Source organism: Python bivittatus, unplaced genomic scaffold (genome assembly GCF_059951505.1).
Source record: "Python bivittatus isolate LINGU-HERP-01145 unplaced genomic scaffold, Pbiv_v1 ctg000330_np1212, whole genome shotgun sequence".
Lineage (NCBI taxonomy): Eukaryota > Metazoa > Chordata > Lepidosauria > Squamata > Pythonidae > Python > Python bivittatus.
The window spans coordinates 30,612,334-30,628,002 of record NW_028277058.1 but is presented as its reverse complement, the minus strand read 5'-3'; the positions used below and the strand labels follow the sequence as shown (position 1 = coordinate 30,628,002).

The following is a 15,669-nucleotide window of genomic DNA, read 5'->3' as shown; positions in this document are numbered from 1 at the left end:
CTTCTGTTACCCCTTGCCTCCAGTTTATCTTGTTTACTGCTTTTCACTCTTTTTCTGCAGTTTGCATAATATTGCTTATCCAAAAGGAAATAGTTATGATACTAAGGGCTGTGATGAGCCATTCACTATCCCTATCTGATGAAATGTACCCATTCTATAATCTTCAGCATACCAGAACAAGCCGATATCATGCCCCCCACTCAAGATGTATCTGCTGCCACAATTTGGAACATTTCAAGAAAAGCAGAAATGAAACTTCCTCCTAATATAATTGCTATGCAGGAACTCAGTGGGAAGGCAGGAGCCATTTCCCTATGAGCATGCATACTAAGGACTGAATGCAGACAAAACATTAATATTAGGGGCCTTCTATAAAGATCATGGAGAACACAGTGGCAATTTTCTAAAAGTTTCATACCTCGCTGGTTGAGTCACATTCTTATGGTCTAAGAATAGAAAATAAGAAAAGAAACCTATCAAACAAGTCTACACTATATGAAAATGGAGAGGCTAAGGGACTGAAAAATCCAGAATATGGAACAAGGAGAAGAATATTAAGATCCCAGCAAAGTGACCTGTTTTACTGCTTTTTCTACCTGTTGCTTCCTTACCATTAACAATTGAACTATTCAGCCGTCATGACTATTTTAACTAAATGCCTTTAAAACAGGAGAGGAATAGCAAACAGTCATCATAATAATCTCAACAGTCTAATGTTTGAATTAGTATTCTTATTGATAGTAATAAGCTGCCCTGATAGCCTGCTTAAAAAGAATTAAACATAAAACATAAACATTTCCCAAATCTCTTTGCTAATTTCTTCTCTGCAAACTGCCCATAACAGCTTTGCATCTTTAGTTATTCTACCTTCTTCTACTTCTTCCATCTATCATTCCCTAAGGGCTACACTGTGCATCTCTTTTTAAAAAAACTTGGAGTTCTTCTATGTCCATCGCCTTCTTCATGCTCAGCTTTCAGCTGATTACATATGGTGGCCTTGCCTTATATGGCATATCATAAGCAAACTGAACTTCATTTTCCTTACAGAAGTTATCCTAGTTATACTAGGCAGAGTTTAAAAAGCAAATATCAGTACCCACTTCAAAACCAGTAAGTGAACTGTTTACAGATAGGTAGGTTCATGATACTCTGTAAGTTTATAAGTATAACTTTATGGTAAAGGATTACCTTGGGTGTTTGGTATTTATGAATGAACTTTAAGAAGTTACTTCCACTCATCTGGATCTTTTGAATTCCTACTTTACACTTTTGCCACAAAAACATAGTTGCATCAATTATCATTTCTCTGTCTGGAAGGTGAACCTGAAAGAAAAGTATTTTTCAAATGCTTCTTAACTAATAGTTATCAACAAGCCTTGCAAATATCAAAATACATTTTTATTTGACATGTTAATTTTCTCCCAATGCCTGGTCCTGTATTCCTTCAGTAATTGCAACTTCTACATGGTTGCATCCTACACAAAGTCACTTAATATTTAAAATTGGGAGACCCTGCAAGTAAGTTAGCTGTCACTGTTATTGCAAATGCTAACATTTCCCCTTTTCTGTTGGCCAATAGTTGTAACAATATTTGTTCCCCACTAGCTCTATAACATAAAAGAAAAAAAATTAGACCCAAATAGTTCCCTTTCATATCTTTACTTTTTTCCATTTCTGACTGAGAACCTGAAACTATGAATCTACTTTTTAATTCTAAAGATGAAAACACTGACCACTAAAAGAATGAAACAGAAAAATAAAATGCTCAGTCTTTCTGTACAACTGATACTGTTACTAACTGAAACCAAACCAATGACTACTCTTTCACTTTTTTAGGGGCAGTGCTAAGTTTTACATCATAGGGCACTATATATTTAAATACAATCCAGATATCACTGCCTGCACATAGCAGCTACAAGAATATAAGTTAATTTTTTATATTATAGAATTAAAGCTATTAAATTAGTCCAAATTAGAAAGCTGTTACAAAATGATAGCTATGTCTTCTTCATAGGAAAAAATCTTAGAAGAACAAGATTTTTTAATTCATTTTGTCCCATTTTGTCATATACTTATTTACGGTATGCTTATATAAAAAAACATTGTTTCATACATTAAGCTCAAAATGTTACTCCAGTACTGTGTAAAAACTTCAAACATACTATACTTCAATAAAAGTCCTCTGCATTATTTTGATTTGCATTATGATTTTGTAATATCTGTGAAACATACAATATATTTCAACTTTAAACATAATTATTTTTCTTATTAATTTTAGATGTACTTGACATACATGGAAGTGCTTTGCTATCTGAAGCTAGCTAGCTCATACAATTTCTTTCAAAGAGATTTAGTGGTAAGCTCAGTGCATTCTGAGAAAATACTGAAAAAAATCAAAACACTTTCAGGACATGAACACTGGTATTGTCTCCTGTCCAGACTAACCAGCTTAAAATATTGTAGGAGGATCATTACTTATCTTGAACTATTTTCTTTGGTAGCAAGGAAGAATATAAATCCAACAGAAAAGAATATATGTAGCTCAAGGTTGAACTGCTGCGTTTTTGGTGCTCTCTGAGCCTTGTCATTTTCTAGCAGAGGTTTCATTACCAGGTAAGGTAGTATCATCAGTGCAACGAAGTATAGGGTTTGCTAGCTGTAGTAGCTCGCCCTTCAGTCTTGGTGGGAGGGGGCTTCCTTGATAGTCTCTTAACTATGGTATTGTTTCTTCCCTGATTGCTTATCTGGTGCTGTTTCCCACTTATCTGGGTGTTGCCCTAACCCAGAGAGGATGTTTTGTTTCCTAGACTTTTGATTTTATTTTTTAAATGGTATGGAAAATCAAGATCTCCTTAATCTCACTACACATGAAAGACTCAAAAACAGTTTCAGCCAGGAAATTGTTTACATTTTAGATAAAGCCAAATCCAAAAATGCTAGGGAATACCTGGAATCAGCCATTAACAGAAACATAGAGATAAACCACATTTACATCCCATTCATTTAACATTTCCATTTCATATACTTCATACCAATAGCCTAATCTTACTGTACCTCTTTAGATGTGCAGACAGAGGAATAAAGAGTTCTTGCCAGCAGAAAAAGATCATCAGTAATTTTTCCTGGTTGTACCGATCCTTCTATAGTTGTAATTAAATTAAAAAATCAATCAATGTTCTATTAAGATGTTAGTTAAATTCAAATTCTGAATTAGTTTGGGTTAGGTTGAAAATGAGAATTATGAAAATGAGTATATATTTATATATTTCTATATATAGAAATATTTATATATTTCTTTTTGAATAAAACTAACAAAATGTGGATACATTTATATCTGAGAAAATGTCAACTGAAATTAGAATTCATTTTTTATGTTTAATAACAGCAGATACAACGTATAACAAATTAGCAGCAAAAGTATTCTTTTTCTTCCAAGCTTCTTTATTTCTTCTTCTGAGTGTCTAACTGAAAATATGAGTCTAGGGCAGTGATTCTCAACCTTTTTGAAGCTGCCGCCCCCCTAAGGAGCGGAAAATTTTTCAACACCACCCTTTGTGAAAATCCTGTAATTTAGGGTATGGGGAGAGGGGGGAGAGTTACTGAATTATAAAAGGCAAAATTTTAAGTAATTTTTTTCAGTAGACTTACACACCAAATTTGTTCGATTTAACTCGATACTTTTGCCCTGGAAGGTAATTGCATTCCTTTTATTAAAATTAAAATGACTAATGCAAAAAAAAATGAAGCGAACGAAAAGCAACTCAAGAAAGACGGGTCAAATCAAACATTCATATTGAAAGGACGCTCAACGCACGCACTGCGATTAATCGCACGGGAAGACAGCTGACGCACGCACTGCGATTAATCGCGCGGGAAAACAGCTGACGCATGCGCTGTGCTGGTTGGGATCGGAGAAGAATCGTAGTGTCGAGTTCTTCAAGGTCATCCTACCTAGAATACAAATTCGTCTCACCGTTCTTAGAAGTGCGTGAGGGCAGCCATCGCATAAGTTCGTTTTATTGCTCGTACAAATGGTGTAAACCGGATAATCGATTTAATAATTTTTTTGGGGAGTTTTAAAATTAAGTTCGAATGCCAACACATGCTCATCGCCCCTCTACCTCCCAAAACATGCCCACCGCTCCCCTACCGCCCAAAATAAATTCACTGCCCCTCAGCATCCTCCCACCGCCCCCCGGGGGGCGGTGCCGCCCCCGTTGAGAACCAATGGTCTAGGGTTTGTTTGGTTTTTTTTAACAGAATGTAAAATAATAGGTTGATCAAAACTAAAGTAATATCTGATCTTGTTGTGCCATCAATTCAAGCATTCAAGATTTAGAGTAGCCATTACTGCAGCATATCTATACTATTAATGCAATTTACAACAGCATTGCAATAGCAATATGCTAGTACTGGAACCAGGTCACTACTGCAATAAATTAATTTAAAAGTGTTACAAATTTTAGAAATACCAAATAACTGATTATTTTATTTGACAGAAAGACCTTGAGTTAGCTAAATTAATGAAGTACAGTTAATCACTCCAGTGGTAATCTGGAACCCACCTAGAAATGCTATGTATTTTTTCCCTGGACTACGAAAAGCAGCTGTTTCTCGGATATTATCTCCTTGAATACACAAACCATGCCTTGCTTTTCTTGTAGACAACAAATTCTGCATTACAAGTAGTAGTCTGAGTTCTGCTTCTGCTTTCTTCCATCTTGGATTACTCTGATTCTGATATTTAAAGAAATAAGAATTAATATATAGCTTTTTAAAAAAATAATAATGAAACTACAGGGTCTATGATTGTGTTACAGAATTGAATAAAACTAATGAAATTCATTACCTGAAGAAATGAAAAAAACAGTACAGCTGCATGATCAAATGAATCCCATTCCTCATAACTGAAGGTTATCTTAATAAACCTCAATGCAGCATCTGCAGAAATACCATTTTTCCCTGTAAGAGTAATATAAATGGTTTAAGAATCTTCCACTCTTCATAAACTGTAATAAAAACCCTCAGAATTTTTTTAAACTGCTATACAGTATATCCATATTACTAATTTTGTTGCAATAGTACGTCTTTAACTGTTTTCATTTAATATAGCATATCATAATCAAATCAAACTTTTATGCAAAAGATATATATGGGAGGAGAGGGCATTCAAAGTCCTTGTAGAGGAAATAATGTTCCTTTAAGGCCTAAATTAAAAATAATATAGAAGAAGCATATAATAGGCTTTGGACATAGGTATATGAAACCCACATTCCATTCCATCTTATTTCTGGTCAATGTTACACATTACAAGTTCTGGAGAATGACATCTTTTCTGGTTATTAGTGATTACCAAATTTCAGCTGCACCACTGGCATTTTCTCCACTATTTTTACATCCAAGGTCCATGTACCTTAGAGAGACTGGCTTCACAAAATATACAAAACCAACATGTGGCTTGCTTGGTTCTAGTATTGCAGATTGTGTAAATCAGCCATGATGGTTTATACATTTTTGTATATGGTTCTTTGAACTATCCACTTTAAAAAGTGTTTTATGCATGTGCAAAAGCTCATCTGCAAATTTGTAGCAAAAAACAAAACCAAAATCACTGATATGGGAAAACCTTTATCACATATACCAAGGTCTGGTCTGTAACTGTGAAAACACAGAACTGCAAATAATGAGACAAAGGACACCTGTACAGGTAGTCCTTGACTTACTATCATCCATTTAATGACCATTTGAAGTTACAACATCACTGAAAAAGGCGACTTACAACCGGTCCTTGCACATACGACCATCACAGCATCCGCACAGTCATGTGATCAAAATTCAGGCACTTTGCAACCAGCATGTGCTTATGATGGTTGCAGCATCCCAGGGTCAGGTGACTGCCATTTGTGACCTTCCCGGGGGCTTCCAACAAGCAAAGTCAATGTAGGAAACAGAATTTGCTTAACAACTGCAGTGATTCGCTTAATGACCGCAGCAAAAGGTCATAAAATTGAGTCCGACCAACTTAATGACTGCATCACTTAGTGATAGAAGTTTCATTCCCAATTGTGGTCATAAGTTGAGGACTACCTGTACTGTTAATAGGAAGAAACTACTGTTGGAGACCTGCCAAATGAAGCTTCAGCTGAGACACAGATAGTGAGCCTATGATGGCTAATTAAGGATGCAACAGAGGAGCAAACAGTCATTCTATAGCTATATGGATCACATGATCGATTCCCTGGCAAAAACAAAAGTGTTAGTGGAAACAGCTAGTGATAAAGCCTCAAAATACCAGCCTATTCAAGTCTGGGCAGCAAAGTATTCCTAAAACTATGGTTATGGAGCAATACTTAATGGAGGCTGGTCTTGGCAGGCACTAGGAAGGAAAGCACCTGACTCAGATATGGAGGATGAATCTCACCAAACCTCAGGAGTGCAGACTCCTGAAGAGTATAAATACATAGAGCTGGAATAAGAAAAATAGTTGGATTGCAAGGTACCTCAAAAATAACCGAACAGAAGAAAAACCATGCTTGCAAACAGTCACTCTAACTAGTTCAGTCAAACATCAGCAGATGACTAGCTAATGACTGTGAACAGGTTCATGTTTGAATTCCTGACTTTTTTAGCCCTACTTTATACTGTAGATTCCTGGTCCAGACTCTAGCTGGATTATACAACACAGTAACCAAAACATGGTTGGTTAGTTTGTAGTGCAATGCACTGTCTATCTCTGTGGTTAATTTATGATCCAGTACTATCAGCCCTTCAAGGTAGGTCAGGTCAGGAGACAGCATCACAAGAAATACTACAACTCTACTGATATAGGCTACAGGTAGTCCTCTGGTTACGATGCCAATTGGGACCAGGATTGTCATCACCAAGCAATGCAGTTGTAAATGCAATATCACATGACCACATCACTTAGGAACAGCAATCCCGGGCAGTCCCGGTTGCTGTCATAACCCCAAGATGTGTAGGTTGTTAAGCAGGAAGAGGCGGGAGTGTGGGAGTGCCACAGGGGATGGAGGAAGCCAAGGAGGGCCTGGGAGGGCTGGCGCAGGCCATGCACTAGTTGTAGGAGGCCAGGAGAGGGCCTGGGATGGCCAGTGCAGGCCACAAAGGAGTTGCAGGAGGCTGGGGGCAGCCTGGAAGGGCTGGCACAAATTGCACATGAGCAGCGGAAGGCCAGGAGAGCTGGCATAGTCCGTGCTGGAGGCTGAGGGAGGGCCAGCAGAAGCTGTGCATGGACCAGGGGTATATTGCAGACAGGAGAAAAAGCGGGGACAACTTACCAGAGTGACTTGCAAACTTCCCTGCTAGCTTCCCCACTGAGTTTGCTTGTGGGAAGCCTGCAAGGAAGGTTGCAAATGGCAATTACATGACCACGGCACCCTGAGACATCATGATCGCGAGCTGGGCACCCAAGTGCCTGGATCGTGATCACATGACTGTGGTGGTGCTGTGATGGCCAGAACTTTGAGGACTGGTCATATGTGTATTTTTTCAGCACAGCCATAACATTGAACAGTCAGTGAACGAATGGACATAAGCTGAGGACTACCTGTATAATAATAGTATCTTGAAATCCTGGCCAGGTTTCCCTTTCCCTCCCTCTTCTAACAAAGAGAGTCAAGGCGGAGTAATCTTATGTCTCTTTCTCATGGTTTTGTTTTTCTAAGCTAAACTCATATTTTACTAACTAGGCTAAACTTTACTTTACTAACTTTACTAGGCTAAACTCATATTTTACTAACACTCACTATATACTTCTCCCAAGGTTATTTCTATGCTCCTCTACAAGTATGTTGCATGAATAACAGAGTTGATTCACTGAACATAGTTTAGTTAACCTTGGGCTAGCAAGATGCGCAAATACAGCTTCAAAATGACTAACATCTATGCTCTTAGTTTCTGACCTTAGTTTCATTTGCACTGGATATTACTGGAACTAGATATTACTGTTCCGATTTTGTTAGTTTCTATGCTGCTATAGATGTATTTAACTCATGGAATGCATTTTGATCCTTCAAATCTTGACTGTTGATTCTTGAACTACTCTTCTCTATGTCAGCAGGACATACAAAGGGGTAAGTGTAACACTTTTGTATTACTGTTTCAATATACACTCAAGAGTGCAGTATAACCCAAGTAATTCAACCCATATTTACTGTTGTCAAAAGAGGCTTAAGCTACAAGCTGGGCACAAGGCATTTAGGAAAAGAGAGATTTGCCCTACCATGAGCCAAATTCAGCACCTATGCTCCAAATTACTAGCTTTGCTTCTACTGACCTGCTCACCACAAGCAAGTTAAGAAATATATGGCCATCTAAATTGTCAAATTAACTCGTTAATTTTCTTTTAAAAAGGGGGTTAGTAGAAGTTAATTTAACAGGTGTCAAAACATCTTTATCTGTAGTAAAACTATCATTATTGTGACTTGTCTTATAAAGCACTGTCTTGCATAAACATTTCATCATTTTAATTAAGCACTGTAAAATTAAAAATGTATATACCTGCTAATATCTGCTGCATAAGTGGTGATGTAGTTATTGCTGAAGAAATTTCAGAAGTGTTACTTGGTACATTGACGCCACCACCTTAAAAAAAAAGCCATAAACCTTTTTAAATACTATATATTATTTATTATCTGGTCAATTCCTTGACTTGACAAACCTGCTGCAGGAATCCCCCTCCCCATGCAGTTGCCAAGCACTGCCCCACATGGTCACTTTAGCTTTGGGTACAAAAGACTGGACACCTGGCTTGCACAGTCTATTAATTCTTAGGGGTTAATGGGAATATCTAACTCACAGAAGGCCAAATGCATGTTGGTGGACAGAGAAAAGTGCTTGTCGGATAAGGAGTGAGCTCACAAGCATATCAGTGGAGGTCCTTCCCAGCTTAGTTGTTTGCTAGCTAAGTTCTTCCTGCATGTTTTAGGCCTAAGATGCCCAAGTTATCCGCAAACGTATAAGCAGCATAGGGGGAAAAAAACACACAGAAGCCCCAGAATTGGCATAGCAACTTAAAGATCAACTTGAGGAGGGAAGGATTCTACTGGTCTCTTGAAAAAAGGGAAACTAGATCTCAGGAGGTATCAATCTTTATTCTAACCCAGGCAGATCTATGAACTGGTGAAATGGTACATCTTAAGTCCAATGAATCTTAGAGTGCCATCAATGAAATAAATGGAACTTCCATGGCTATTAAAACGGTTTCATAGTAGTTCACAAAAAGCCCATTGCTGGGCCTAATTTCTCATTAATTATAGGGGCTTAGCAGCTTCATCTCTAAGACCCCACACATACCAAGGAAGACTTGTTCAACACTGTAGCAGCCAGTCCTGAAAGATAAATCTGTAGGACTTCTGCCAAGGTGAATATCTTCTAGGTTGTACTGTAAACTGGTTCTTGCTAACAGGCTTGAGGACAAGGCTCGACTTGGACAATGAGATCATTTTCCCAATAAGCACCTTCTCATTCTTCTGTAAAGCAGTAGTTGGAAGCCAAAGGGTATATTTCAGGTCTGATTTGATTTTGACTCTTTTTTTCCTCTCCCACAGAGGTGGAAGTTAGGTTTCAGCCTCCCCAGAATTCTAGTAGGCAACACTTATTTAAATGTTAGGTGCCTCAAAAATTATTTTTTATCCTTTCACAACTACTACTACTTCTGACTTGTCTACCATAGAATATCGATCTCTCAACCTTCCATATTTTGGGCAGTAGAGAGACTGATATTCCCATGGCAGTAAATGCATAAATAGAAATTATTCCTAACCAGTAAAACCCTCAGAAACATTCCAGCTGCCTAAACCCTAAGAAAGGCATGGGATGAAGAGGGCAGACAGAGCCCAGAATCTCCCAGCCCAATCCCACCATGCATTTTGGAGAAAGACTGGCAGTTGGTTTTTCTCCGAGTAGCTATCCAAAGATGGGAAGGAAAATTCACCAATCCCTGCCCTGAAACTATTCAATGTTACATTATGGGAGAAAAGCAACTCTGTTCAGCTTCATTACTGAGACACAGTAAAGATAGGCTGCATGGGGCAGCATGATTTAGGCTGACATATTTTCCTCCCTACTCAAGGCAAACAATACATTAAAACAACTGTTTTAAAAGTTTAGCTCAGGTTTAGATGAGCTCTTTATCTATGAAAACATTTTGTTCCGTATCAAGGAGCAGAACAACACAGTTTAGTCATACATCAAGAAACCAGATGCCTACTTCTAAAGAGATCTGAACTCTATCAATAGCTAGTAAAAAATGGCTAAGCTTCAGCTTTATCGTTTAAAAAAATAAAATAAAAGGAAAATACTCCTGCTGGAAAAAAAAAAAAAACAGGATATAGGGGCAATGGTTTAAGTAAACAGAATTCCATCTGCTTTACTTATCAGGACTTTTGAATCTCTGCTTTTCTCTTGACAAACCCTTTGGAGCTTGTATGTATGTATGTATGTATGTATTTATTTAGAAGCAACATTTCTATACCACCCTATTTAAACAACTGAAGACAGTTTGCCTAGAAGAAACAAAAACAGAATAGAATACTGTAACAAATACATCTGCAGAACAGTCATATCATAACAGAATAGACTTAACAGCTTTGGGAAATGCAAGCAAGATGGAGGCTTGCCTCTCAGAGCATAAGGTATTCCATAATGTGGGAGCCACCATCAAAAAGGTACACTATTGGGCACCCAATCCTTTTATCTTTTGTGGATTGGGAGCTTGGAGCAACCTTCTCAGGATGAATGCATAGGGCAGACTAATTCTGGCTATAAGAGACAATCCTACAAGAACAAAGGTGCCAAGTCAAATAGGCTTTTGAAGGTTAAAATCAGCAGCTTAAACTGGGCCAAAAACTTACTGATAACCAAGTATACAACTTACTTCTTAATTACAGACCAGACTTCAACCTGTAGTTGATGAGAGTGCAACTGATGTCCCACTTAACCACACTCTGTCATTTTAATGACTTCAGAGATTATTCCATTTTATGATCAGTTTTAGTGGAGTAGAATTCCCTTGTATTAATAATGTACTTATATATGCACAGAATTATCTGCTATTTTTGTAAATTAAAATTAAAGCACTTGTGTTTTTATCATGCTACTTTTCATCATACTACTCAGTCTCTACAGCAGCCTTCTTCAGTCTGTTTTCCCTAGATATATGGTCTTCAATTCCCAAGCCAACATACTGCTAAGAACCCTGGAAACTGAAGTCCACACATCTGGAAAGTGGCCAGATTGGGAAAAGCTGTCCTATGCTAATTCTGTATAGAGCACTGAATTTGGGTTTTTTTTCTGTCATTCTATCATATATATTCAATTACCATCAAGAATATCCACGCCTGCAAAACAGAGTTCTGAAATAATATCACGCACTTCCACTTCATCAGGAACAGGAGGTCCAGGGATCAGGGTCCGTCTGTTTTTATCAAATAGAGCTTCCATAATGGCAAAAAAAAGTGAGGAATTGCAATCAAATATTTCCATCAGCAACCGTTCTGTGATGGTACGAGGCCAAGGCAGCTGAAATAAAATAAAAATATCAAGGATCATGTTATATTTCAAACAAATTGAATTATAGTAATAAGTTCCTATAAAACAGTGAGTTACCATGACTTCTGAATGATACTCTGTGTTATATTGTAGAATTCAGTGTGAAGTGAAACTTGGCTGCCTTTTTTCATAAACATATGAAGCAAAATGTTATAAAGCATGATTCTTAAAAAAGGGATTACTGGGAGGGAAAGATAAAACATGCTGCAAATAGTATGTATATGTGTAACTAGGACTGTGTCACTGAATTATTAAAGGTCATGACTCTGACCTTTATATCAGTGAGAGAGGCAAATAAGTAAGATTCAGAAGGCCAGTAAGCTGCAGTGGCCAGGCACTGGCAGCAACTTTGAGTTCTCAGTAGTTTCTTTCTGGAGACAGAGCCTTCTAAGCCAGATTCCCCAGAGAAATCTACACATTAGATTGCGGTTTCAAACATTTTAGTACTTATTGGCAATTTCAGGCAGCACAAAAAAACAGGACCTGACAGAATGGAGTGATAGGTTCCAATGCAAAGATCTCTTTTTAAAGAGCTCTATTTTTCAAGAAGAGACAGACTCTGGAAGCACTAACTTAATTAAATGATATAAAGCCTCAGTTGAACTCAAAATCTTTTCAAAACAAGTATTCTAATGCTGCAATCTTGTATCTACTCACCTGAGAATAAGTCTCGCTCAAAGTGATTTATTTCTAAGTAGACTGACAGACATAAGATATGAAGGAAAGCCACCTTCATGAGCTCCCATTCCTGGCCAGGACAAGCCAACATTCCTAAAACTTACATGCTGTGCATCTTTCAGATTAGCTTTTATTCTTGGTCTCAGAACTCCTTTTGGTCGCCTTCTTGGTTCAAATGCTGTTCTTTTAAAAATCATCACTGCCATCTGGCCCAAAGTGAAGAAATGCATGATTATTATATTATTTGTTTTTAAATATAGTAATCTTTATGAAAAATATATACCTTCACAGTCGCTTCTTTGAATTTCTTCTTTGTTTCTGTACTCAGAGGTGATGAACTCATAATCTCCATTTGCTTTAGTTCATCAATTTTAATCAAACCACGCCGTGCAAATACCTACAGTATAATATATTCATTCATTTAATTTATTATATGCACACTGAAACTCTCACATAAAAATATTTTTAGACTGTTCCCTTTTTAATAAGGACACAGTAAGTAGGGGAGGGAAATGGCAATACTGACTGTCCCATATTAACCTAGAAGTCCAACTGACACTACAGGTAGTCCCCAGTTTAAGAACGAGCTTTGTTCCCAAGGTCTGTCCTTAAGTCGAATTTGTATGTAAGCCAGAACAGTATTATTGTATAATACTGTATAAGTAGTATTATGTAATGAACTCAAACCATTGTGTATTTAACTCAAACCATTGTGAATTTAACTCAAATTCTGCTCCAATAGGCTCCGTTCTTAACTATGGATCATCCATAAACCGGTTGTTCTTAACCCGGGGACTCCCTGTATATGCAACACTCCAAACCCCATCATAGAGTCAGATTCCAAATAGTAAAGGGAACAAAGCTGAAAAAGGATCCTGGAAACACTCACAATGCTTGGGATGTAAATGTCATTCAATATTTTTGCTCAAATGTCACAACTGATTTTGCTCAGTGGATAAACAGACAGAGCAAAATTGGAAACATGTTAAAGAGAATACACTGGGTGTATAACAAGTAGTGAATGGAAAAAAGCAGATGACAATTAAACCTAGAGGCAGGATAGAGAAAACTTACTTGATTGGTAATACCAAAAACAATTGATGCCCTATAGTAGCAACAAATTTGAATGGACAAATAAAAATGATGGTCCTACTAATTTAGAAATGTAGTAATAAGTTGGCCATGTACAAAAACCAAATCTGGTAACAGTTATAATTCAAAAGATTGGGAAACAGAAAAAGGAAAAATGCCAGAGGCAGTTAATCAATTTTTTATAAAGTATACTCACCAAAAGTATGGTTAGCTTGACAAATCCCAAATTTTAATGTAAACTATTCCTATACTAAATAAGGAATATAAAGCAAAGAAACTCCCTTTAGCCATGATTTAGAAAGAGAAGTTCAAAGAGCAGTGTCTTTTATATCTTTTAATCAAAGTTAAAATAGGAATTATTACCTCTCCATGAATACCAGACTGGCAATCATAATAACATTGACAAACAGCAGCATACAGAGTGGCTCTCCATGTCAAATAGTGCACAGCTAAAAGTGGAATTGATGATTCCATACATACTGATGCCCACAATAAATATTCAAGCACCTATTAAAAAAAATCTGTTTATTAATCAAGCCAGATGTTTTAACAGCTATTTTATTTATTCTTTGATATTGTTAATATATGTATTTCAGGTTATGTAACACAGATCAACAAATTTTGAGTGCCTTTGGCTACCAAGCCACATTGATTCTATAAATCACATCCCTCCTTCAAGAGTTGTTTCTACCCTTGCATTCTACTTCTGAAATAGAACACAACATCACAGACAATCCCCCTTCCCGGTTTCAAGCCTAAAATTAGGGAGTAGAGTTTTTCACATAAAGTAAAGAAAGTCCTCAAGTCATATCACAAACTTCAGTTTGGAACTGCAGGGAGGGACTGAAGGCTTGCTTTATTTTTGTAATAATTAGGCTCTTGGAGTATCTAGAATACATGAGTATACTTATCCAAATTCTTCACTCTGAGTTGGTTACTGATAGTGGTAATCTTCAGCTTATCTTTGTACTTAACTAACCTCTTTATAAATACAGACAAGCTGATGCATCTTTTTTTTCTTTTTCTAATTCAGAGGCAGAGAAAGCAGAGGGGGTAGCTTGATTTTAACTCTGCACTGGTACGTGGCAAAACAAATTCCATGTTTCTGCTTAACTCTTGCTGGGGAAAGGTTGGTGATTATCATTGTCTCTTGTATCTCCTAAGTTGGGAAGGACCTTTGGTTCATCAAAATACAGTGGTACCTCGGGTCACGAACGCTTCTGTTCACGACCAATTCGGGTCATGAACAGCACCGTTCACAAAATTTTGCTTCCGTTCGCGAACGCCGGATTGGGTGATGAACAGGATTCGCGGCCATTTTCCCTGCCATGACACATGGTCGTGGCTTCCTGTAGGGAGACTCTCCCTCCAAGCAATAACCGCCTCCCCACCCACCTTCCTGTCCTCCACGCCAGAAGTCACGTCGAGCAAGGTTAGCGTTCTCTCTCTTCGTACTGTACTTTGTGTCATATTTTTGTGGTTTAAAAAAAAAATACGTATGGTTCAGAACGGATTAACCGTAATTACACTGAACCTTATGGGAAAATGTGATTCGGGTCGCAACCAAAATCGGTTGGCAACCAAGTTCGGAGGGGTCAGAACGGATTAACCGTAATTACATTGAACCTTATGGGAAAATTTGATTCGGGTCGCAACCAATTCAGGTCGCGACCAGAATCGCAGAACGAATTAAGTTCGTGAACCGAGGTACCACTGTATAATGATAATATAGTCATGGCAAATAAAATTGTCCTGCCTGGCCAAGAAAACTGCAGAAACTTGTCCAGGCAGTCACCAGGAGTCAACACTGACTCGAAGGCACACACACACATATATATTAAACATTATTAAATGGTCATGCTTTTCATGAAATAATGATATTATGGGGAACAGAGATTGAACAGAGAAAAATACTAATTCTGCTAGCTTTAAAATATAATTTGAAGAAAGTTAATTTAATCTCCATGTACAAATTTAGATGCTAAAAAGAGAAAAATGTATCAAGTTTGTAAAGAGCAATTGCCTGGCCCCCAAAGGCAGGTTAAAATTTAGGTATTGAAAGGGAACTGTTAATATTTCTTTTATGATGAAAATTTATTGTTTTGGCTTATGTTTCTGCAATTAATCTTCCTTGTTTTAAATTATTCTGCATAGTAATGGAGACTACAGTATCTTTAACTCTTTGCAAGTTAAAGGAAAACATCAGTGAAAAATAGCCACTAGACGGCACTAGAGTTTAAGCTAATAAACTCATCTATATCACCAACCCATGTAATTTTTATGCTGCAAACACAGGGAGTCCTCAAATTAGAGTGCAATTGGGACTGGGAT

At 37.4% G+C, this 15,669-nt stretch overlaps 1 protein-coding gene across 1 annotated transcript in view; it reads right to left on the bottom strand.

The window, feature by feature from the left end:
• Positions 1-15,669, bottom strand: part of CFAP54 (cilia and flagella associated protein 54) — a 159,701-nt gene that overhangs the window by 133,041 nt on the left and 10,991 nt on the right. Inside the window, exons 6-14 of the mRNA XM_088141903.1 lie at positions 13,702-13,845; positions 12,530-12,643; positions 12,351-12,452; positions 11,340-11,538; positions 8,518-8,601; positions 4,850-4,962; positions 4,566-4,737; positions 3,055-3,140; positions 1,189-1,323 (exon numbers count right to left, since the gene is read on the bottom strand). Of these exons, the coding sequence (XP_087998029.1) occupies positions 1,189-1,323; positions 3,055-3,140; positions 4,566-4,737; positions 4,850-4,962; positions 8,518-8,601; positions 11,340-11,538; positions 12,351-12,452; positions 12,530-12,643; positions 13,702-13,845 (1,149 nt within the window). The remainder of the gene's footprint in view (positions 1-1,188; positions 1,324-3,054; positions 3,141-4,565; positions 4,738-4,849; positions 4,963-8,517; positions 8,602-11,339; positions 11,539-12,350; positions 12,453-12,529; positions 12,644-13,701; positions 13,846-15,669) is intronic.